This window comes from Palaemon carinicauda, chromosome 8, assembly GCF_036898095.1.
Source record: "Palaemon carinicauda isolate YSFRI2023 chromosome 8, ASM3689809v2, whole genome shotgun sequence".
Taxonomy (NCBI): domain Eukaryota; kingdom Metazoa; phylum Arthropoda; class Malacostraca; order Decapoda; family Palaemonidae; genus Palaemon; species Palaemon carinicauda.
The window spans coordinates 57,126,064-57,152,068 of NC_090732.1; the positions used below are offsets into that span (position 1 = coordinate 57,126,064).

A 26,005-nucleotide genomic window follows, 5' to 3' on the forward strand; every position below is an offset into this window, starting at 1 on the left:
ATGGTTAATTCAGAACTAAATACAAGTTAATCGTAACAGATAGTAAGAATCAAAGTAATAAACATATTGCAAAGAAAGGGTATGAAATACCCTTTTGACCATTCAACTTGCCACAACTTGGAGGATTATATGTTTCAGCTGCTGAAGCTGAACATACCGATTGATTCATATATATATATATATATATATATATATATATATATATATATATATATATATATATATATATATATATATATATATATATGTATGTATATATATATATATATATATATATATATATATATATATATGCACATATATTTATAAAAATCGAACTCTTGAAAACAAAATTTGTCTCTGACATTAAAAGACTGAGATATACATTTTATCGTTTTCTTCCAACTATTCTCATTCAACTTGAATTTAGGCTAAATTTTGAATCTGAAACCCTCCTTAACTTCTACTTCAGTTAACTTTATCCACTTCTACTCACTGCTAACAGTATAAAAGTGCATACACAATAGAATATAACTATTACATTCTGGTTGAAAATAAAATGAGATTGATTCATTACCTCTTAAGCTGGAAGAATAAATAAGGGCATTATTGCTCGATTGGAAGATGATTTACATAAAAAAAATTGGTATTCCTTTTATTCAGTTGAATATTGCCATATCATAGACCATACAAAGTTCAATGCCTAGCTAATATGAAATTTAAAACTTGAAAAAATTCCAGTTTTTATAAAAGAAATCTAAACTCACCCTATGAGTAGGAATGTCATCATCACGCATCTCGTCCAAGTTGCCAGAAATGGCACGTTTGAGCTCAGGACCAGCTTCATGTAATGTTCTAAGACCTGCAACACAAAAAAAAATCAGAGAAATGGTTCCAGTTACAACGAACAAATGATTTTGGTTTTGAGGCTCTGATAACAAATAGATCCTCTTTATAAAGTTTATAAACGACCATGTTGAATGATATACTTTGTTTGCAGTAATGCAGAAATTTGTTTTCCCATTGTTAACTTATTTTTTTCTTTTTTTTTTGTAAATTTCATATGTAAAGCATATGAATGCGTTATGAATTTTCAGACATCCAATGTATATGCTTTTATTACAACTTAAGCCAAAATATCACATTCGTCCGGATTAAAGTTTATGATCGTCCAAGTTCATATTATGGTATGATTCAAATGCGATAATAATAGGACTTGGCAGATGATAATTAGACTATAGTTATAATTCTTTTAGGTTGGATCTTAGCTTGAAAATTGACTGTGGATCATTACTTGTTATTGAATTTTATGATAGTATAAAAGATAACTATAACACTAGGAGCCTTTGAATTTACCTACGCAATTCTTTAAATGGTGAAGTTATAGGTAAACATGATTTTAAAGTTATTTTGATGAAAAAGGAGATAAAATGAAGGCTATATGAGTAATGAGAGAAGGAAGCAGGTTTTATTCCATAGCATAGCAACAAAGGGAAAACTCATGGTATACACTATAATTAAGTATCAATGATTTGTATAGAGTAAAATCAGGAAAATGAGGGGTGTTATTACAAATATTATATAAAGAAAAAGACATACATTAGAAGTCACATTTTGATAGAGAGAAAGAGTATCTTGAGGAAAGCTATGTGAAAGGAAATGAACCTTTAACCTGTTAAGTGCTGCCCACGTTCTAAAGCCGCGTCTATACTTGTTGCATTTCCATGTATCCTATTATCGTTGCGTATCACCTAAGGATATGATACAGTGCAACAGGGTATTGTACCCAGTTATTGCGTATCCGCATGCTGTATCATCGTTCAATGGTGCAACAGTATCATCCCTTCCTGACCGTAGCCATGAGCGCAAATACGCAATTGGTGTCGGCCACATGTATTTTTAATCATGAACCTCATATCAGTAAAATGAAAAGAAAGTCAAGGCGTTGGTAGATTTCTAAGCCCTATGGAAGAATAAACATATACAATGGAACAACTTTATTGGCTGAAAGATTCTATCAGACGTAGGACATCCTCCTTACTTCACTCTATTTTTCTAGTACCTAGATACACACACACACAGGATACTCTTTCTCTCTATCAAAATGTGGCTTCTACTGTATGTCCTTTTCTTTATATAATATTTGTAATACCACCCCTTCTTTTCCTGATTTTACTCTATACAAATCAGTGTTACTTAATTATAGTGTATACCAATAGTTGTCCCTCTTATTAAGCTATGGAATTAATTTCCTGCGTCCTTCTCTCATTATTCTTATATCCTTGAATGACATAAAAACAGGTTTGGAGCCTTTGTAGGGTGACGGCCAGATCCGTTTTCATTCATAGAAAATGGGAATATTATTAAGTGGGGTGGACTGTGGCCGTTATTCTAAAATCGAGTTCGTAGAAAACTGGAATATTCTGAACTGTGGCCGTCGTTCTAAAAACGATTTTGGCGGGAGAAGCTAACTTAAAAAACCAACCTAACCTATGCTAAAAGCCGTATACTTACCCAGGGGGGCTTCGCCCCCCCGGACCCCCCCCCCTTACCTACTAAGGGAGCGAGAAGATTCGTGGCCGGGGTAAGAACTCGAGCCACAAATTTTCAGGTAATTTAGGGTTTTCAGCGAAAAACATCAAAGTGTGCATTTAAGCACATATTTAAGATCCGTAGACCATTTCCAAACGTTTTTATTCTATACAAGATAACAGTCGGAGCGATAATAAGCAAATTAGGACGCCTGGCCGTAGCGCTACAAACTACCCACAGGTTTATCTCCTTTTTGTGATACCTTTTGAAAAATCGTCCATGTGTGTAACAACAATAATCTTAAATTTTCGTTTTTATATTTCAAGAATCCAAAGTATTCATTTAAAAAATTTTTGTTGAATGTTTTCCGAATTACCAAATATTTTTGTTTAAAATTTTCACCACCATAATCTTTATATGAAAGTGTAGTTCCCAAACTCAATGTAGTCTTAAGAAAGGTCACGAAGTGATCCGAAACACGTGTTCACACCAAACAATAAATGGAGAAACGTAAATGTATTTCTGCTGTTATCCCGAAAATTATCTGCAGAATAAAATGACACAATCACGGCAGTCACACACGATGAGCTACAACTATACTCGTGGTCGTCCGCTACAAGACTGAGCATTGAGCAAGCAATGGTATTTGGTACAATGCCACTTTTCCCGTCCACGCGTTGTGTATCTTTACTTTAAAGTGACGGCAAAAAACCGTCAAATGGTGGATCAAACCCGGTGCTTATCTATGTATCATAATTTGATACGCAACGGTGCAACGCTTTCCGGTCCACATTGGTACCCAACGAGGATACAATAGTGGAAATGCAACACGTGTGAGTGCGGCTTAAAACGTTCACTGAGATCTGCTGTATTCAACGTAATATTAAGTTTATGACTTAAAACATGCATGTCAAGCAGTCATCCCCGTATTAATACTTTTGCTAGCATTGAAACTGTAGGAACATCTCTTTGTAACACTCTCAGGATACTAAGTTTTAAATGGAAAGTAATAGACTGCCTGGCAAAGTGTTTTGGTCGGGTGTATGATGCTACGAACTTTTAGAAAGCTCACATATTTTAGTACATTCGGAGCATTTTTCGTAAGACGTTAAATTTTCGATTTCTTCACTATGAGCTCTGTAAACAGGAGTCGTATTTCTTCAGGAGTAATTGATCAATCGCTAGAGCAATGAACGGATATTGATAACCAGTTAGATAATGAAAACTTTATTATGCGTTTCAGTAGCGAACAAACGCCATTTAACGCAAATATCACGTAAATAAACCTTTGGAGAAATATGATATGGCCGAGCTACCATAGTGCTTTTTAGGTTGCTACTAGTAAGTTTACCGAAGGATATTAAGCCTAATCCTCTCATCACATCTAAGATGTTATACAGAATCGGAAAGTGTGAAGTAGTCGTCTAACCCTAGGAAGGGAGTGACCCTTCCACCAAACCCCGAACAATCCCCAGACCTTCCTTGCCTACACTACCCCCAACTGTATTCTCCCCCTCCCCGTTTCCCTATTCACACCATCCGTGTCCCATCTTTGAATTTCTGTGTTTTGTTTATTCTAGTTACGTACATAATATTACACCGTGTATCTACGTATCACACATCAGTAATATTATTTGATAATTACTTTTCTGTGTGCCCATGAAAACCAGAAGGGTCAAACAATCATTAAGGCGACCGTCCGCCATGGTGTGTTGACATAATTTTCAGAAATCGAAAATCGTTTTATTGCTTCTATGTATGCGTAAACATATCGTACATGCTCCCCAGAAGTTTTAGCCAATTATTTTTACAAATAACGAAGATATAGCGGTCTTTAAATGATGACGTCATCCTTGCTGTGTCGTCTGCATGAGTGAGTTTGACAAAATCGACTTTGTGTGCTATTTTTGCATATCTATAGCGATTTTTCACTTATGTTTCGAGCTATCGTACGTCTGGCAGGAATGGAAGGCATTGGTAGAGCATATGAACGAAATCTACTCCTACGAGAGCAGAAGCCAGAGTTTCCAAATACTTCTAGAAGTTATAATGCATGTGTGTGTTTACTTGAAGTTCGTATGTATATTGTGTTTTCACAACGTCCTCCAGAATTTTATAGCAAGGCCAATGTTACCTAAGGTCATAAAAAGTTCATCCTTACTGCGTTGTCTGTATGACTGAGTTTGACAGAATCGTAGTTTTCTCTCTCTCTCTCTCTCTCTCTCTCTCTCTCTCTCTCTCTCTCTCGAATTATCTAAAACTGCCATTTATACAAATACTATAATTCTCTCTCTCTCTCTCTCTCTCTCTCTCTCTCTTGAAGTTCGTATGTAGGCTAGATTGTGCTTTCACAACATCCTCGGGAACTTTATAGAAATGCCAATGTTACCTAAGGTCATAAAAAGAACAAATAGTCTATCAATTTTCCAAACAATGATGATATAGCGTCTTTAAATTATGACGTCATCCTTACTGCGTCGTCTGCATGACTGAGTGTGACAGAATCGTAGTTATGTCTATTTTTTAATCTCTCTCTCTCTCTCTCTCTCTCTCTCTCTCTCTCTCTCTCTCTCTCTCTCTCTCTCTCTCTAATTATTTAAAACTGCCATTTATACAAATTCTATAATACCAATGTTCAACTCTCTTAGAATCAAATAATGGTTGATCTCTCTCTCTCTCTCTCTCTCTCTCTCTCTCTCTCTCTCTCTCTCTCTCTCTCAATTTGAACTGCCATGTACAGTATATCAACCAAATGCTATCACTCCAAAATTAAATTCATGATCTCTCTCTCTCTCTCTCTCTCTCTCTCTCTCTCTCTCTCTCTCTCTCTCTCTTACTCTTATGTTTCAAAATATAATTCTTCTGGCAGAAATGAAAGGCATTGGTAGAGGGTAGGTAAATGAAAACTACCAGCTACGAGAACATCAGCAAAGTTTCCAAAGACATATAGAAGTTATAATGCATGTGTTTATTTATTTGAAGTTCGTATGTAGATTGTGCTTTCACAACGTCCTCTGGAACTTTATAGCAATGCCAATGTTACATTAAGGTGATAGAGAGAACAAAAAGTAAGTGGAGAACAAGAAAAAAAGAACCAAGAAAGAGGGAAACATGAATAAGAGTACAAAGCTGAAACCTGCTAACTAAAACACTGGCAACAATAAGAGATCGCTAGCAATTCGTAACAAAGGAATAGTAAACTGAGGGCTCAAAAACCTCGTTTAGGGTGCATTTATGTAGGAATAAAAAATAAAAGTTATCATAATGATATTATCTTGATTTTTTTAAGAAAAGAAGCGAAAATTTGTTGCAAATCTTTGGGAGCTCATAACTCAAAAACATACTTATTCACACTTAGGTACATTTTTCTCACTTATTTGTTGTTCGATATTAGAGAGAAAGATATCATTGAAAAGAAGAATAAAAATCCCACAATTCTGTCAGACAAAATTTTGATTTTCTTTTTATATTTTTTTTTTCACAATTATTTTCCATCTAGACGAAGAAAAAGAAATAAAAATTCATAAAAAAAGAGGAAAATCAAAATTCTGTCTGACAGAATTGTTCGGTTGATAGAGTAATTTTTATGGAATAAGTTTCACTACAATTGGTATTATAGTAGTGGGGAAAAATGTACCTAAATTATTTTTTAAATCATGATTTTTGCTAATAAATCCAAAAGGGTTTGATCAAATGACTTGAAATTTTTATATGATGAAGGTATTATATAAGTGTAAAACATATATAGAAATGGTGTAATTTGGATAATTATAAAAAAAATAATGGCGGACATGGCGGACGGTCCAAGAGCAATAGCTGATCCCATTGGATTATAACCAATATGTCTCCAAAGGCAAGTAGAACGATAGCGAGAATGTTGGTTTTGGCCATTCTAATAAAATCGTTCTTGTTTGCATCAATTCATTTCAACAATGTATAGTAATGAAATGTATGTAAAAGTATTTACCGTAAAATACGATGGACACTATGACTGTTACGCATTATAAACATTTAGAAAATATAGGGAGAGAAATATATGAACGTAGTTTATAATTTTGTAATAATGTGAAAATGAAACAGATAATTGAACCATATGATATTTCATCCACTGGGCCAAGTTGACCATTTATGATGAATACACATTATGTAATAATAGTGATAACTTTTGATTAGGTCCAGACCATACGGACTGCAATAATGGGCTTTCTACTACATGTATTTAGACATCCTGTAGTACAGTACTTAGTAACGTGAAATACGCTTTGCCAACATAGAATGTCACCATACACTCAGTAACTAATCACATCTATATCTGTACAACTACAGAAACTTCCAAACGTATAATATAGTAATGGGGCAACAAGGAAGGATGATGTGATTTAGACTGGCCCGTATCTACTGTATGCGGACCACGGGCTCTTGCGTTGGCAGCCCGTAAGTGAAGCAGTATAATAAATTGTGAAAGGGAAGCGATGGCAGAAACACTGGAGACCAATGGACAGGATGATAATGAGATGACACAGCATGACGACAGACGCCGGAGTGGGACCGTGGGACCTACGATGAGTGAGGCAAGGAGGTAAGAGGAGAAGAGGAGGGATTGGGCGGACAAGAATTTGTCAACATGACGAATCGGCTCTGTACTATCATTTATTTATGAGTAAACTGCTAAAGTAACACATATAGTATTATGGTATATTGGACATAAATTAGATCCTTATGTTAAAGTTAGTGTGTTGATAAATCATGCTGATCCAAAAATTCGAGTATGGGAGATCTACATTAAACGACGTTTGTCTGCCGCTGAAATGCATAGTAGTTCTGAGCTTCCCAAATCCTCCAGTGATGAAAATGTTGAAAGAACAGAGCTTTTTTCTGATACTAGCAATTTCTCATTACTGAGCGATGGGACAGAGAGAGAGAGAGAGAGAGAGAGAGAGAGAGAGAGAGAGAGAGAGAGAGAGCACTTGACTTCTGTGGTTTGTCGGGTGGGAAGTTTATGGATGGGAATAAAGAGAACCCCTGAAGGTATTTGATGATGTTGAAAGAGGTGACGGTACGATGGCAACGGGGTTATCCGGGTATAATTGTAAAGTAGGGTTACCTAAGAAGAAGTACACTAAAAGTGAGAATAAAACGACAAACGTAACTAAATAACTGTTAGGACAACAAATACTTAATAATTAGATCAGAGATAGACAATATGACATAAATCTCTAAAACTTGTTTAAATCAAACTAGAAACTTGAATGGAAATTAGAAAATAACATTCAATTATATTTCCAAATCTAAAATGAAATGGAACTTCTTATTCAAAATTCTAATTAATTGGGACCAAATTGGGAGAGAGAGGACAGGAAGGAATAGGTAGTAACTGTGTCTTGGTTGGAGGCACTGAGATAATTAGACTCAACTGATCACCAGAAGAGGATTATTGAGTTAATGGAAGAGGTGGTGAAGGAATTCTGAAGGAGAAAGTAAGAGAATGGAAAGATGGAAGGGGACCATGAATAAGAAGTTTGGGAAACCACTGTAGATGACTAACCGAGTATGTATTGTGATATAAGAAGGTAAAACCTAGTCAATAGTTATGAGTCAAACGATAAAGAAAAATGATGGCCAATGAAAGCTTAAAATATCCTAAAAATAGCAATAACATCGTTAAAATATTTTTCAAAGCCCAGGAAGAAAAAGACCAAACTCTAGCAAGATAAGAACGGTCCGAGTAGATCTTACTAGCCGAGGCCACAGCAGAGAATACGATTCAATTTCATACTAATTTCATTTCCTTTTCATACTGTTAATAAGAGTCTGAACAATGTGAAAAAATATCGTACTCAACTAAGTCATCATCATCTTTGTCATCATCATCATCATTTGTGGGTTTCACAGTCAGTGCAAAAATGTTTTTGGTCTATAACTCTGTAACGAAGACTCGTATCAGTACGAGATTTTGCTCTAGTCTATTACACCCAGTGTAGTAATTTATAAGAGTATCATGCATCACTAATTGCAAGGAATAAAAGATACTAGTCCTCGCACCAAGAAAAAAAAAACTTGATTCCCAGAAATGTATACGAACAAAACACCATAAAAAGCTCCGCTTACCCTTCCCCACCTCAAAAGCCATCCTTCTTCTTTCCCCCTCCTGTTTTTCCTCACCTGCCACGCACCCCGACCCCCTATCTCCGAAAGTTGTTTTTGTTTAAATTTATTTTGTATGATTATTTCTATCTATCTATTACTTATCTACCCTTTTAATAATTTATAGTGTTGTATATACCTAATGGTGGCTATAGTGTAAGTATTGCTCAAAGAATTATCAATGAAATCTCTACTGGGGCAAAAACGAAGAAGCATATACCCATCAAAAAGAGAGATGGATCTGTTATAACAACAGAAGATGAAGAAAGGCAACGTTGGATGGAACATTTTAGTGAGGTCATGAATAGGAGATATGAAGAGAATAATTTGATTGATATACCTGAAGCTGAGGAAGACCTTGATGTGTCCATGAATGAATTTAGTGTGTTTGAAGTCGAAGCTATCATTAAAAAACTCAAGAGATGGAAAGCTCCAGATTCGATGGAATAACTGCTGAGATAATTTTGGCCGAAAAAGATGTGACCCCAAGAATACTTACAAGATTATTTTCTAGAATGCGGCATGAAGGGACAAAACCTGATGAAATGGAGCTAGGAGTGTTCGTGAAAAACATGGCAAAAAAAAAAAAAAAAAAAAAAAAATCTGACTGCAATAATTACAGATGCATCAAACTTACCTCAGTTGACATTAGAATATATAGTATGCTCATTCTAAAGAGACTAGAGAGAATGATTGATGAAAAGGTGAGAGATGAACAAGCAGGATTTAGAAAATGAAGTTGTACTGAATAAATTTTCACTTTAAGAGATGTGGTACAGCAATGTGTAGAATATAGTAAGCCACTTTTGATGGCATTTGTGGTATATGAAAAAGCCTTTGATATTATGCACTGGTCAATTTTGTAAAGAGTCCTGCGTTTTTGTGGAGTTGCTCTTAAATATGTAAATTTGATTAAGTCTGTTCATGAGCATAGAAAGTGTTAAATTAATGTTAATGCAGTCCTGTCAAATGAATTGCCAGTGGATAGTGGAGTGCGTCAAGGGAATGTGTTGTCACCTATGTTGTTTATCTTTCACATAGATTTTGTAATGCATAAAACAGCTGGGGGTGGCAGAAAAGGATTGGATTGGATTGGTAACAGAAAATCAGCAGACCTACAGTATACCGATGACGCTGTCCTTATTAGCAAAACGCCACAGGGCTTGCAAAGCTTGCTCACCAGAATGCATGAAACCTCACATGAGGTTGGGCTCAAGATAAATAGAAGAAAGACATAGATGATGAGAATGGTATATGCAATGGAAAATGAAATATCATTGGAAGGAGAAAGGATTAATGAGGTAGAATCATTTAAATATTTAGAAATTATTATCTCTAATCTCTTATTATTTTCAATGAAATATTAAAGAAAAGGAAATCAGACAATGACTTGGTTAAGTAAAATTTGGAAATCTAATCACCTGAAATTACATATAAAAACTCAGGCTATATATTAATTTAGTGAGATCGGTGTTACTGTATGGGCATAAGTCGTAGTGTAACAATGAAATAATATCCAAATGAAACTATAAGAGAGATTACTCAGGTGCCATATGTGGATGAGATCATGGTGAAGGGTAGATGGTGGTGTCTTGAACATGCTCTTCCCACTCCCCAAGAGGGATTAGGTCACCAAAATTTCAACTGGGGTCCACAATGCACTAGAAGAGTTGGAAGGCCTAGGGCTACATGGTTGAGGACTGAGGCCTTTTGCGTCAGTAGGCATGGAAGGAGATGATATACCTAATGATCCACTCGGTTGTTACCCGTCAGTAACATTGATCCTCCCATCTCTCTCTCTCTCTCTCTCTCTCTCTCTCTCTCTCTCTCTCTCTCGGCGGTAGTGATACTGTGAATGGCTAAATTTTTATTTGTGACAAATTGAGTAACTATGACCAGTTACTTATTCAAACTAATCCCAAGCAATCAGCGGCTTTCTCCTTGGTAAAATGGGGGAAAAGTTGCGTGACAAACACATTTTTGCAACCATGAAGACATTTGTGCTTCGAGGTAGCAATCCTCACTATCGCAAGACAAGTACATTGATGATGCCTAGAGGATAACTAAATACAAGTATAATAATCGCTTAACCATCAATTGTAGTGTCCATTGTTTTACTACTCTGCAATACATTCAGATATCCCTCACTCTAATAGTATTTACCTTATCATTACCAGAGAGAAAGAGAGAAAGAATGAGAGATGGGAGGGGGACGGCAGGCGAAGAAAGCAAGTGGAGGGAAAGAAGGAAGGTATGAAAGGTGGAGGGAAAGGAAAGGCGGAGCCTTTTTATACTGTTGTATCCGTATCCATTTTTGGGAAATCGAGTTTTTGCCTTTTGGTACTACGGGGAATAGTGTCTTTATTCATCACAATAAATGATTCATGGTATTTTTGTAAAGTGCCACACTGAGTGCAATACACTATAAGCAAAATCTCGTACCGGTACGAGTGTTTGTTATAGAGTTATTGCCCAAAAACTTGCTTGAACTGTCTGTGAAACTCACAGTAAGTCCACTGCAGACAAAGGCCTCATACATGTTTTTCCACTCGCGTCTGTCTATACCCATGGATTTTCGTAGTTCGTTAATCCATCGTCTTCTCTTCCTTCCCCTCCTTCTTTTGTAATCTATAGGGACCTATTCTAATATTCTTAATGTCCATCTATTATTTGCCTTTCTTATTACATATCCTGCCCATGTCCATTTCTTTTTCTTACAAGTTGTTATTCCCATCATCATTCTTTCTGTAGCTCTTTGAGTTGTAAGTACCTATTTTCTCAGGTTTTAGTAAGGCTCAAAGTTTATGATACATAAGTTATTACTGGTAGGACCATCTGATTGAATACTTTTCTTTTTAAAGAAAGTGGCATTTTACCTATTAGTGCCTCATTTTGTTTACCAAAACCTCTCCATCCTATGCTTATCCTTCTATCAATTTCGGTCTCACGTCCTGGGGAAACGCTTGCTGTTTGTCCTAAGTACGTATATTCGTTAACAAACTCTAGAGGTTCGTCCATAATCCTTATTTGTTGCCCCCTCTGCATTTTCATCTTAGTTCTACTCATATTCATTTTCTGTCCTACATTAATACTTTCTCTATTAAAATCTTCTATTATCTTTTGCAATTCCTCCCATGATTCAAGAGATTGATTAAACACATGTGTGTTGATTGATATTTTTCGTATCTTTCAGCATAATTACATTAAAAAAATTACTTTTATAAAACCTACTGATTTCGTTTCCTAGACTAATAATTAAAACCTTTTGTCATCAACGGTTGTCTTATCATTATAAAGGAATCTTGAACTAGTAATATTTCATATGTCAATTTGTAAACTTCAAAAAAATATATTATTTACTAACCGGCTTGTAGTGTGACAGTGTTTGGGGATTCTTTGTCTATTTGTTCTTTAATCTCCATTTTCTTCTTCTTGAATCTTCTGAAGTAATCTTGAATCAAGAATGTGGCATAAAATTTGCCAACAGTTACATCGTCTTCCACTGTAAAGGAGAGAAAAAATAGTTATTCATGCCTAAGAAATATTATGGGATTGAGTAGTTAATCGATTCTTTGGTTATGGTTCAAAATACAAATGAAAAATACTCATAAAAAAGTCCTGGGGACATATACACGTTGACTAACCGAGTCTCAATGAGTTCTGGCTTCTTAAGCATATTTTATAAGCAGATTTCTCAAGTTATGTTAGAGAAAAACCGATCAAGTGACTCAGTCTCACGATAGAATTCATAAATGCATGGTCACATTTCAGCTAATAAGTGGATGCACATTAAAGATAAAAGATTTGATAGAATGTATCTATTCTTCATGTAAAAAGACACAAATGTTGAAATATTAGGATTAGATAAAGCACTGTCTCTGCAAATCGTGTAAGGTGTTATTCTTTTCAAACAGACATAAAAGCTTCGAGGTCAAAGGGATGATATTTAATCAAACACAAACTGCCTTAACTGCTAACCCTAATTAACTAAGCGCTTGCTTCAGTTGTTATTTCATAGACTTCAAAACTTCAATTATTATATACTGTATCAAAGTGGTGGGTGGCCTTAATATTGTCATATAATATTTATACAATTTATCGGAAATAATGTAATTTCATTTTATTGGCATTATTTGATGACGTTTGCTACCATAAGATTGAAAAGCTAATGGAAATAATGAAAACTGATTTTGAAGAAATGCAGATGGCTTTTGAAAACCAGATTCATTAATCTAAATAGTTTTTGAACAGTGGTGATGATGATTACACATTCTAAAGGTAGAGAAATTTAAAACTCAACTTTATTAACATGTTCAGCATCTAAACAAAACAATTTTGAATAAGTAAGGCTTTTGAAATATATTTAATTTCAAACCTTTGAACTAATCAGTTTTTTGAGTATTAATACCTTGAAATGAACAGTTTAAGAATGTTAAGTACCATTAAACTTGAACTTGATTGTGTTTAAATAACGAGAACTCTAATCTCAACAAGAAGATCGAACCCTTACCTCCGACAGGAGGAACCACTTGATCTAGAAGTTTGGGATTTGTACGTTTCCAGATCTTTTTAATTACAGCTCTCAATTCTTCATTAGCTTCATCAATATTACCCTCGGTTTTTATTCTTAGTGACGTCCTAACTAAAGCGAAGAGTGTTGCATTGAACATCACCGTTCCATCTGTATTTAATGGCATGTTCATGGCTACTAAACGCTGTAAAAAAGAAAGTCATAAGTGCATATGAAAAAATTATGGTAAGATTATACTTGGATAACATTTGCACACAGTTACATTTGAACAAAATTATACATTAATATGGATGACAGAAAAATAGAGAATTTTGTTGCAATTCGTTAACTTACGAACTATCCAAAAAAATTTTTAACATAAATATTATTACTTATATCTCTAGTGTTCTGGATTACTTGTGTTGCAAACATACATTCTATACGTTTGTGCGAAATAAAGACAAATCCAGCATATAAACACGAACTTCTCAGATATCCATGTCAAGAAAACTATGAGAGAATGAAACAGTAAAAAAAAATGCCTAGAACCAGAACTTACTTTACAAGCTACACGATAAGGACACAGTTTTCCAAAGCCTAAAGGCGGTGATATTTTCCTGAGAAGGGTAACCACATCAAGGTGCTTAATCCTGCCTTTTGCATCAGGATCATATTCAGACCAAAGAGTAATAAACTCATCAAGATGGTGTGGTCCTAAAATAGACCAATCACGAGTTAGATAATCGAAGTTGTCCATGATGACGGCCACGAACAAGTTGATGATCTGGTGGTAAAGAAAACCAATTATGAATGAAGGATGGTGGTATCGATGGATTATTTATTCTTATATCTATTGGGTTTGACATTATTTTCTATAAAATAAAGTTGGATATACTTTAAATATCCATACTTTACATATGACTACCTACAATTATATTGAAAGAAAATGTGGTCTTATAGTCTTCAAGATATGCCTAGACGACTTAGTGAGCCTATCAAATATAAATATATTTGCTATGTATCAAATGACAATGTCATTCATGAGAGAATAAAAAAACTTTAGTGTAAAGAGGTTACTACTGTAGTTTCAGAATGCTATAATTCATAAAGCCTTTCTATCGATTGATATTAGCTTTGTCATTCAGTAAGTATTTCGTTATTTGATGCATGAAAGGAATACTTTGTACTTTTTTTTTAATCTAATTTCCTGAACTATAGATTTTTCTTCCAACAATGCAACTGTCCGTATTATACGAACTTCAGTGTACATAATACGTTTAGAGTAATGCATTTAAGCGTTTAAGAAACAAAATGAATTCCTTGTTCTCTTTTGGTACTCACCAGGAATGAACAGAGAGTATAAAAAGAAATGAAGTAAGGGTAAGCCACCATTGAACCACAAGACTCAGCTTTTCCAAAGTCCTCAGACTGAGGGTCGCATTGGGCATCCGGAGGAAGACAAGACAGCATGATGTCCTGCCACGCCTCACCTGAATATGCAATGTTTGGTTACATACATGAAAAATAGAGCAACACTACAGATATTCAAATAAGAGAGAAAGCACACATTCATATGTGCAGAGCATGTACATATTCGCGATGAATATCGACGGTTTATTTTCTCACAGCTGTTTCTTCAGATATCTTATCTCACTAATACTATGAATACTATCATTTATGAAAGTATGATTTTTTTATATTTTCTGGAAAAATTCAAAGATTCTCGCTTGATATTTATCAGATATTACTAATCTCCGACTTGGACATTTACTCTATTAGGTCTGACTCATTTTGTATACAATAGCGGTTAAGAGTTTTACTCAATAATCTGCATGTTACTTTAACCTTCACTCAAACACTGATCAGCAAATGTTAACATAACATCTTCCATGAGATCATTCATTAATGTAGTTATCTGTTATTCATTTTATCACTTACGAGTGGCAGAGGTAAGGGACATGATAATGTCCTAGAGACCAACAATATATCATATGATCAGCTCGCATCCCCACCCAAGCTAATACTAGTGAATACTAGGCAGTGGCTCCTGGGTACTCAAGAGGTATACCATTACTAGCTCACAGGGACGGTGAGGTTATTAACAAAAATGGAAAGCTTTTTTGGGCTGCAAGCAGGGCTCAAACGTATTCCACTTCTAGGATGCCACAACCATAAATGTGGCCTGAATTATGTGTCTTTTAACGTATTGGGGAAAAGTCTATCGTCTAACTACCAGTTAATCTGCCAGCGTGAAAATATTTCTATTCATAGCACCTTTCAAAAGATTTTACGTATCCAAAATGCTATTACCAGATGGGCTTTTATGAATAGGCTGAGGTTAAGCCTATATGAATGCTGATAAATTAAACTGCTTTGGATTTTTTTCTTTTTTTTTCATATCAATTAAGCATTATCGAAAGACAAAAAGGTTTGTTATTTATTTTGGAAGGTAAGCACCATTGTGAAGAAGAGGATTTTCATCTATGACCATGTCATCAATCTCACCTTCTTCATCTTCCTTGTGGTCTTACACATAGGTGTTAATAATGGTACTTCTCACAGCAAAATTTAAAGAAAAATGAGGATGATAAAAAAGAATGCATCTGGGCTCCATTGTAGGGCGAGCATGCGATTGGCAAAACATATCCCTCTCCACTTTTTTGATGAATACATTATTTGAATCAGCATGCTAAGTGGAAAACAGAAAAAAAAGAAACTAAGTCTCTTTAGTGGTATTGATTGAAAATGTCTAATGGTAAACATCTGCAAAAATGTTTCAGGTATTTTCTTTTTTTCCTCTCTCTCCTAATAAGAGGAGCAGATTTATTGGCATAAATAGAAATGCTATTTAGCTAATTCTATGAATAGATGATATTTCAGGAAAAATATGACAACTTCATTCATTCTATCCATTTTCCCAGTTTCAATTTTATTATTAGAATAGAAATCAAGAGTACGTAGCATTGGATTAATGTTTCGGTATATAGCTCTTTTGACTCCAGCTTCTCCCACCTACTAATATAACACAAACTTAATTTGTTAAGTTGAAATAGTTACAGATGGTAAGATGGTAAGATCAGTGAAGAGTCAACAATCTGTAATTGATTTTATTTAAACACACATACAGTGCAGCAACTGTTCATACCTGTGGCTGATCTGAAGAGAACCATCACTGCCTGGAAGAAGCTCTGGAAGTTGTTGTGACGATGAATTTGGGTATCTCCGTAGTTCAGGGCAATCTTTCCAAAGACCTTATAAAAGGATTGAACATTGGAATTTTATAGAGAACTTCTGTAGCCTAAGATTATCACTTTTAATGTACTAATATATAATATAAAATTAAAGGAAGATACTCCAGTAATTAATTCCTTACTAATTTACCTAATAGAAGAGTATACATATAAAACTATTACCAGAGCAGTATAAGTATTGCACGTCAATAAATAAGTTGTCTATATTTTGATATTAATATTAAATAGTAACGTATTTCCTATTTTTATTATACTTCTGACAAGCCTATCTATTTCGGGTTAGTGAAACTTTATTATTATTTTCCTTATTGCTCAGAAACGCCAAGATGAGTTTTCATGTGGGTATATCTTGTTCATAGTTGATAAGTAACGGAATGATCAAATTTAAGTTACAGTTGAGAGAATCAATGAAAATCAGTATTTGCAATTTCACCCAGAATCAAATAACAACATTTACCTTTTTATTGTCAGAAATCCTAATTTTTATATTGACTTAAATTCTAATATGCATGCGTTATATAAACAAATATTCTGAAAAGTAAATCAAAAAAATAGCATGATCAATAATGATGATTTTGTATATCACGCATGGAACTTGGGTATCAGAAAAGAAACAATGATGTATGTTTTAAGTCCTAAAATATGTGAAGAATAGATTATTTTACGGTGAATGGAACCAAGGAAAAACGCTAATGTTATAAGAATATAACCTAAATGATTAAGCTAATTGCAAGACTTTTACTTAGTTTAAAGTATGCGCAAAATTGCCTAAAATGAGGCACTCAAAAGAAGTTGCCAATGTCGAAGTGAAAAAAGTAATGAGCCTATTAATCATGTTTTCTGGACCCGAGGGAATCAATGGCAGAACTTTTTTTTCCCGAAGGTTCGTACTATATAAACCTAAGGTCATACCTGCATTCCGACGACACCGTAGATGAAGAAGAGTAAGAGAATAAGCAAGGCAACATAGGGTAGAGCCTGGAAACTCTTGATGAATGTCCACAGCAGCGTCCTGATGCCCTCGCCTTTACTCAAAAGTTTGACGAGACGCATCACACGGAACAATCGGAAGAAGTTGATGGAGAAGAGATTCGATCCCGGCTGTGTGGGAAAATGACAAGGTCAGAAGCCCTAAGACAAGTCTTTAAGGAGGAGCTTCAAGGTTTCTGGAACAGAGGAAGCTAAAAAAAGTAATTTAGAGTATTGAATTTAAAAAGAAAGTTGAGTAATTATCAACAAATATTACAGAGATGGTTTTGAAATGAAATAGAATTTCAAATTTATCAAATTGGAAATTAAGAAGTGGTGATCTTAAGATATGATTAATATGGTAATCAATGAAAGCGGGTGAAAAAGGATTAACAGAAAAACTGAAAATAGGAACGTTCTCGTACTTGGCAAAGTAAAGGATAAGGAAAATTATGAACGACAAAAATATGTTCTTCACTTTTTATTTTCGTCATTACAAATTCGTCACGTGTGTTAGAAACCTCTAAATAAATTATTATCAAATAACTGAGCAGGTTTTCTTATACCTTTCTCTGCAATAAAATTAAACAAACAAATTAAGGAATAGGGTAGGAAAAATGAATTCGAAAAATCTTTCTCTGTCAAAGGCTTATTTTGGTGACAGTTTTCCGTGACAATAGTACATGTTTTTTCTTTCTTTTTAAGAATTTACAAGCATTAGAAATTCCAACTTCACGCTTCACCGACAACTGATACTGCAGAAAAAAAAACGTCTTATAGTCGGCTCCGGGAATATGACTTTTTGATCTCGCTACATGAAACACTTGGCTAATTTAGTTTCATATAAGAGATGGTGAGCTCATACGAGTACAACTTCATATTAGATATTCTACCGTCAAATTCATTACCGGTTTATATCTTCGAAATTCATAACGTTTTAAATGAAAATACCGGAAATTTTAAAATACTTGAAAGAGTCGTTACATAGTAAAATGACCGCAAACGACTAGTAAATGTAATTTGAGTTGCTTCCTTAGAAGTAAAATATTTTATTCTTGCAACATATCAAAGTAGAACTTTTGGTTTTTATCTGACAGTCTGATTAAGTAAAGAATATACGATTATATGAAATATTCAAGTCCTATCATTAGGACAGTTCTAATGAACATACGACTGTAGAGAGAGAGAGAGAGAGAGAGAGAGAGAGAGAGAGAGAGAGAGAGAGAGAGAGAGAGATGCTCACAAATGGAATTCTATTATGCAAGTGAAAAATTAGCACTATATATTTGAAAAAAAAAATCACTTGTATAAACTAACGAGAATATCTTAACGAGAAGCTGTCAGTAGAGGCTCTTGAATAGGAAGGCATTGCGGAAAAACTCATTATTAAAAAGGTTTATTTTGTCACCATGAATTCGTGTGAATTGAGTGGGGAGAAGGTGACAAAATGTGGATGCAACTGAACAGTTACCTTTTGAAAATGATAGCCAAGTAATTTAGGTAGGAAAAGAAAATATTGATTAGAAGGTAAAAAAGATAATAATTTAAAGTATTCTGATGTGAATTATGAAAAGAAATACTTAATCTAACTCAAAAAGATATTTCATAGGTTACTCTATATATTTGATACACACATATATATATATATATATATATATATATATATATATATATATATATATATATATATATATATATATATATATATATATATATATATACTGTATATATATGTATATATATACATATACATATATATATATATATACATATATATATATATATATATATATATATATATATATGTATATGTATATATATTTATATATATATATATATATATGCATATGCATGAAATTCAACAGTATAGATATATACACAAGGGAGAAAAAAGCGAAACCTACTGTTAATAGAAGGAAAGATGATGTTTGTCAAAACAAAGTAGAAAATTAAACAAAAAAGGTACAAAGATTTTCAATGTGCAAAACAATGTTTTGCGTATTATTCTGAAAAAAATAAGTCTCATGAATATTTAGCAATACCAGTTAATTTTTGAAATACAACGCGTTTTGCTAATTGTGATGTGATATGACCATGTATTGGGGTAAAGATTTTGTAATCCCGTTTTTTCTTTTAAAAACGTATTTTTTTTCCTAAATTCAGGGAAAACTATAATGAACTAAGACGCCATTACCAATACTGGTGGGCCATTAGAAGGCAGCTGTAAATTAATCGTTAAGATATTTTCTATAATTTCTAGCGAATGTATCAGAACAGTGGCAAAATCTGGCTGAATTGATTTATTTTCCGCAATGTACCAAATAGAATAGTGATCATTGAATTAGATGCAAGGTACAAAATATTCTTTCTTCATTCCGAGATTCGTTTCACCTTAGTTATTATCGCCTAATGAAATGACAGACGCAGTTTCCCAGTGCTCCAGATAAGCCTAAATATGGCCAATTGTCTGAATGCACATAAAATCTTTCGGAGATCTCTAATCACAACAAACCTGCAGATGGCAATATAAAGATACTTTCAGAATATTAAATGTCACTTCAAAACAGTTTTGAAGAGTCTTTGAATTGTTATTACTCTCGTTATATTTTTCAGAAAGAGGACCCTTGGTGCTTACGAAAATGTTGCTTTCAGAGCTTCATTTTAAGATAAACCTCTCACGAGGGACAAATATTGCATCATGTCGTTATCATTCAATGGTCAGTCTCTTATTGCGATTTGGTTTTAATCAAAACCTACTACGTAATCTTACGTTTGTTACAAGATCGAATATAGGACAATTGCCGGAGGCCATTAGGGAACAACATATTTTGTAAAAGAAGTGGCTCAAAATAATGTTTTCATAAATCTATCCTAAAGGAGCAATTATACAGTAATTTGTAGAGGAAATTGTCATTTCTTTCATTTTTGCCATCTTAACGAAACGTAATTATTTTCAAAAGAAAATCATGGCTCAAGTCCTAGTTGATTAATAGAATGTCTCTTTTCGGAGTAATGGCATAATTTTAATTATGGATATAAGAGGAATTTCCCTTTTTAATAGATACAACATTGGCGTGAAGTTTACAGTCTGCGAATTTTAATTAAATAGCCACTTGTTTACCTCTACCTTTTAATACACTGGGACTATTAAACACCATATTTATTCATCTCAAGTTACGGCCACTGGATGTATATACAGTATATTATCAGCATACCGTGATGGGAACCAAATATTAATTTACTGCTGAAGTTTATATCTGACATTGACTTTGAAATTTCATTTGAATTACCTTTAAGTTAAGATCAATAGGATAGTTCATTTACAATTAGGATTCACTACATTTTTTTGTATTAAAAAAAATGACACTTTAAGCCTAGATGTGTAGGTAATACATCACAATAAGCAAAACAGTTGAAAAGACATCGGGCACACCAATCCTTCTTATCAATGTAATTATATGACTATCCGAGAAGCAAATATGTCCACTACACAATAAATTTACATCTACCAACCTAGAATAAAAGTGCATCTTACATTACGACATCTACGACATTACACCAAATACTTCACTACCGACATGCTTAAAGAGCCCTATTTGTCATAAACATCCGGTATTACTGTAAGTGGCCAAATTATACAAATCTAGTGTTTTGCCATAGTAACATAAAATGTACCGTTAAAAAACAGGGGATCAAACTAATGTTTCATTTCAATACGAAAGACAACGAAACATAACACGAACTTAGTTTCAAGGTCGACGTAGCCTAATACACAAAGATATATAAGGTACAATTGCATGGTAACAGCCAAACCAATGAATTGTTTACCGCCTTTTTAAAGCAGGGCATTTTTATTAAGTTGCTATATCCTTAAATATCAAAATATCTAAAAACAGAAATCATCTGGCGATTTCTTACTTTAGTGCAACTCAGACATGTAACATTTAAAACTATGGTTAATGGAGAATTTACATATTACTCTTATTCTCGCTGTAATGTTTACTGGTCCCTGAGTGTTGCATGGAATATTTTCCATTTATCATTTTTTTTTTTTTTTTGGTTATTGGATCTATAACTCTAAATGTTTTGTTATTAACTAGTTTTCGGTAAGGGTGATTCGTCGTCGCATTGGAAACGAAAATGAAGCTTCAGAATTGGTGTGCTGGATATCAAAGCTAAATGATAATATGTTAGGTCATTTTCAAGTATTTCACGAATAACGTCGGAGAATAAACCAATACATGATGACAAAATTAAGATAATGAGGAATACAGCATATTCATATAATTCCAACATGATTGCAAACTAACTCTTTAAATTTAGATTAGTTAAAATCAACAAGCAAGCTTTAATAATGGTGTAAAATTCATATAATTCATATAAATAAAATGTAAATCTGGAAAAAAAGATACACAAGAGAATTTAAGTACAAAAGCAGTTTCAATGACATCACATGGCTTGCAGCAGATCTCAAATACCTATACCTAGCAATATGTTTTTATAAAGGGAGTTATAAACTTCCCATGTCTAAGAAACTATAATATCAGAATGTATAATAACCTTAAGACTAAATTCAAGATAAATAAGAACTTTAACATGTCTACTTCAATCAACTTCCATGCCGCATTCTACTTTCTCGATCTACGTGGAATATTTACTTCATGCTCAGTTATATCCTCTAAATATTACATAATACCTCATGCTAAATGTTCTTTTACCTTTTTCCGCTTAAGCATACCACTATAGTGTCTATCTATCTATTTTTACACTAGCTACCTTCACTTATAGACATACAAAGCAAAAAAGCATATTGTTAAAACTTTGGTATGAGAAAAACTTTAACTTCACGCATGCATATTTTTTTTCATACAATTATATCAAGATGCACTAATAATGTTGGGATTTAATTTTATCATATTTGATGGAATAGTATAGATTTATGAATATAAAAAAATAATATATTTATATATAATATATATATATATATATATATATATATATTATATATATATATATATATATATATATATATATATATATATATATATATATATATATATATATATATATATATATATATATATATATATACATTTACATGTATATATATATATATATATATATATATATATATATATATATATATGTATATATATACTCATCTGTAAAAAGACAAAATCAAGATTGTGCCGTATAAAGCTGCTGTTGGAATTTTCAAAAGAATAGAAATATGTCTATCTCTTTATAAATAGTGTATTTGTTTTATAAATTTATAAAAAAAAACTAAAAACAGAATACAGGCACAGTTCACACGCCCTCCCATATAAGTATTGTACATAACATATGTATGTGCCATAATTAAAAGTATGTTAGAATATATGCGAATACTGTATATATATAATACAGGCATATACACAAAACCCATGTGTACCTGGAGAGGAAGATATATGCTTTTATCATATATATATATATATATATATATATATATATATATATATATATATATACTTAAACACATCAACAGAAATGCAGGTAGAAGAGAAAAAAATATTTAAAGTATTAAAGTATGTATACAATCTTTGTATGTATATGGATATATATACATACATACACACACATATATAAATATATATATATATATATATATATATATATATATATATATACATATTTATATATACCATATATATATATATATATATATATATATATATATATATATATATATATATATTTACATAGCTATTAGTTGGAAATATAATATAAAAGACCATATCTATTTCATTCAATGTATTCCAACGAATTATCTTTCGTTGATAATTAATACTTTCGTGTATATATGATTGTTCTAAAATAGAAAATTAAGTTCTGGAATATTCATTAGAACTTTCATAAAATCTAAGCTTCAAAGTCAGATTTGGAACATCTGTGACATGGAAATTCTGGTTTTAATACAAAAGTTATAAGGAAAGAGAGAGTTTATATTATTCAAGCAATGTATTGCGAATTGGAAAAATGTGTATTTATATATGTTTATATTTATTGGGCCGCCATTTGAGTTATCCTGTGTCTGTAGTATGTTTCCGTACTGAGATAGATCCTTCATCATTGTTGTGTAAAGAGAGTCTCAAATGAAAAAGACATAGGAAAGTATGGGAATATTCTCCTTACCTGAGGTCGTATATCAGAAATGCTCCATTTACAGTATACATTACATCTTAAAAGAAAATTGCACAAACCTTTCATTAGAAAGTCATTGAACTTATGTTAAAGAATTTGTTTATAGTGATTTAAGTTTAGACATCATTTGTACACACACCCTAGCATACATTTCCGTACACGCATGATATTAAATCTCTCTACATACAATTAAGACATTCATCAAGCCTTGCTCATATTTCATACACGTACAAATGTGGTATAGAAATTGTACCCCTCATGCTCACGGGTTGTTTCATCGTCAAGTTTTTACTCATAATTCAACTGGCAAATATCTTTGCTTATTAGGTGACGAATATGAAAGGACTAAGTTAATTATATGAGTAATGAATAGTTATAACACTTTATTTCTATCTGGTAGTTCAGGAACTCCTATTAGCGACATCCTTATGTCGTCGTGTGGCTTACATTGCCAACAATACACTCATTTTGTTGCTGATATTTCTCAAGTTTTGTTAAGGACTATCATTTACACGATTCAGCTATGGCCACCATCATCAGAATATTTCTAGCATTTGACAATGCAGTTTATCTGCGTTATTCTTCGGGCGTTATACATATAACTGATTAGTGTTTCCCTGCAGTCTACTTCAAGAGTAGTACAACTTGCTAGAAATAAGGGACAGGTATACGGGCTATAATCTTATTTAGACATAATTCTAACGTTACATCCATGTAAATTAGTGCATATCACTCAGTGCACTTTCAAAATAAGGAGCCTTTGTAGTATGCCTTTACTTCTTTACCCGCTACTTTTCTTTAATCTCGCTGTCAAGCTTCTCCGACTTGCACTTCATAGTGCAATTGCTGAGTTTTTCCTCACTTACACTTCAGCGAGGAAAGGCCTTCCAAGTCGTACTTTTGGCCATATGACACAAATTTCATAAATTTATTCACTCCAGTTTGCATTCTGCTGTCTTTCGCAATTATCTTATATAGCAGCAATATGGTTTTGTAAGCAAAATGTCCGTGCTCATTTTTAGAACTCATAGATTCTCATAACAGAAATATAATTTCTAAGTGTACACTAAATAAAATTCATTGTAGATCATAACAGTTATCAGAAGTAACAGGTGTTTTAACCTGTAATTTGTTACCCTGGATGAATCTAAACACGTGAAGCAATGAAACGATCATCGATTTAACAGATATTTTGCATATTTTTACATATTGATAGAAAAGCACCATACTCACTTTTTTTCTACACGAGGTTTTGGACTAGATGTAGCTTTTTACTTTAGATTTACAAAAATACTTTTCTGTCTACGGGAACTGTCGGTAGTAAGGCAGTGTTATTTAGAGCTGCCCATAGTCGATGATAATGGTGTAGAAAATTTCGAGCAATATTTCACGAGCGTGGGACTTTTACATCACTGCAATGCAGTGAAATCTTTATTAGTGGATGATGTTTTAAATTGAAACATCGATAAAATCAGCAAATGTTGGACAACCTAGCCCGTGCTTTGAAAGTCTTCCACGTCCTTAGGAATTATATGTGAACGATGTTACAAAATTTGAAAAACAAATATAAACCTAAAAAACACCGTAAAAGCTTTTGTGGTTGATATTGAATCGTTTGATCTGAAAATTATTAAGTCTATTGTCATCTACGCCTCTATTAAAAACAATGGAAAATAAATATATTAATGCATGACTCGTCCTAAGTTCACGTGAACAGATACGATCTCTCTTCAATGGGGCAATCAAATAGAATCCTCCTTAAAGTTATTTTTTCATTGAACTTTTAATATTTGACGACTAACCCTTTTCTAATTATAACACGTTCACGGTCAAGGCTCAACTAATGGAATCTCTATTTGATAAAATCCCATGTATTTATATTTATCTTGTCGATAGCTAAGAATGTAATAATAGTTGTTGTAAAAAGTAAAATATGATACGTGCTGATGTATCTTATTCCAAGTTACTTTTGGTTCATGCACCGATATGTATTGTGTTTGTTGTATTTCTTTAATAATAGTGAGCACACAGTTACGCTTTGTCTTATAGTAATTTCCTTAAAGGACAATATTTATAGTGTCCATTTACATTTGTCAATTATGGTAGCCACCTTGAGTTACAGAAATAATCTATGTTGTCGGGGAGGATAACTTTCGTCACATGTCAACTTCATTTTGAGGAAGGTTTTAGGAAGGAACACAATCGCAGGTGTTGTTACCATGAACATGACCTGATTATTTTATCATTATTTTTTCCTTTGCTGTTTATTGATATAAATGGCCGAGTAGTTGCAAAATTACAGCAATGAAAAGCAACAGTAATTGAAAACACTTACAAGCAACTATCTAAAAAACCTGGAAATTATGAAAAACCTCGTAAGGTTACGTGTCCTCTGTGGCAAAATAGCGCTTCTCACTCATATAATATCCTGCGGACAATT

The 26,005-nt window shown here is 33.1% G+C and overlaps 1 protein-coding gene across 8 annotated transcripts in view; it reads right to left on the reverse strand.

Moving 5' to 3' along the window:
* LOC137645738 (muscle calcium channel subunit alpha-1-like) overlaps window positions 1–26,005 on the reverse strand; it is a 1,524,573-nt gene that overhangs the window by 64,138 nt on the left and 1,434,430 nt on the right. For all 8 annotated transcript variants that reach the window (XM_068378633.1, XM_068378634.1, XM_068378636.1 and 5 more), the window contains 7 exons: window positions 17,329–17,517; window positions 16,311–16,416; window positions 14,507–14,655; window positions 13,725–13,949; window positions 13,166–13,370; window positions 12,020–12,157; window positions 747–841 (listed from right to left, as the gene is read on the reverse strand). In XM_068378633.1, coding sequence (XP_068234734.1) covers window positions 747–841; window positions 12,020–12,157; window positions 13,166–13,370; window positions 13,725–13,949; window positions 14,507–14,655; window positions 16,311–16,416; window positions 17,329–17,517 — 1,107 coding nt within the window. The remainder of the gene's footprint in view (window positions 1–746; window positions 842–12,019; window positions 12,158–13,165; window positions 13,371–13,724; window positions 13,950–14,506; window positions 14,656–16,310; window positions 16,417–17,328; window positions 17,518–26,005) is intronic.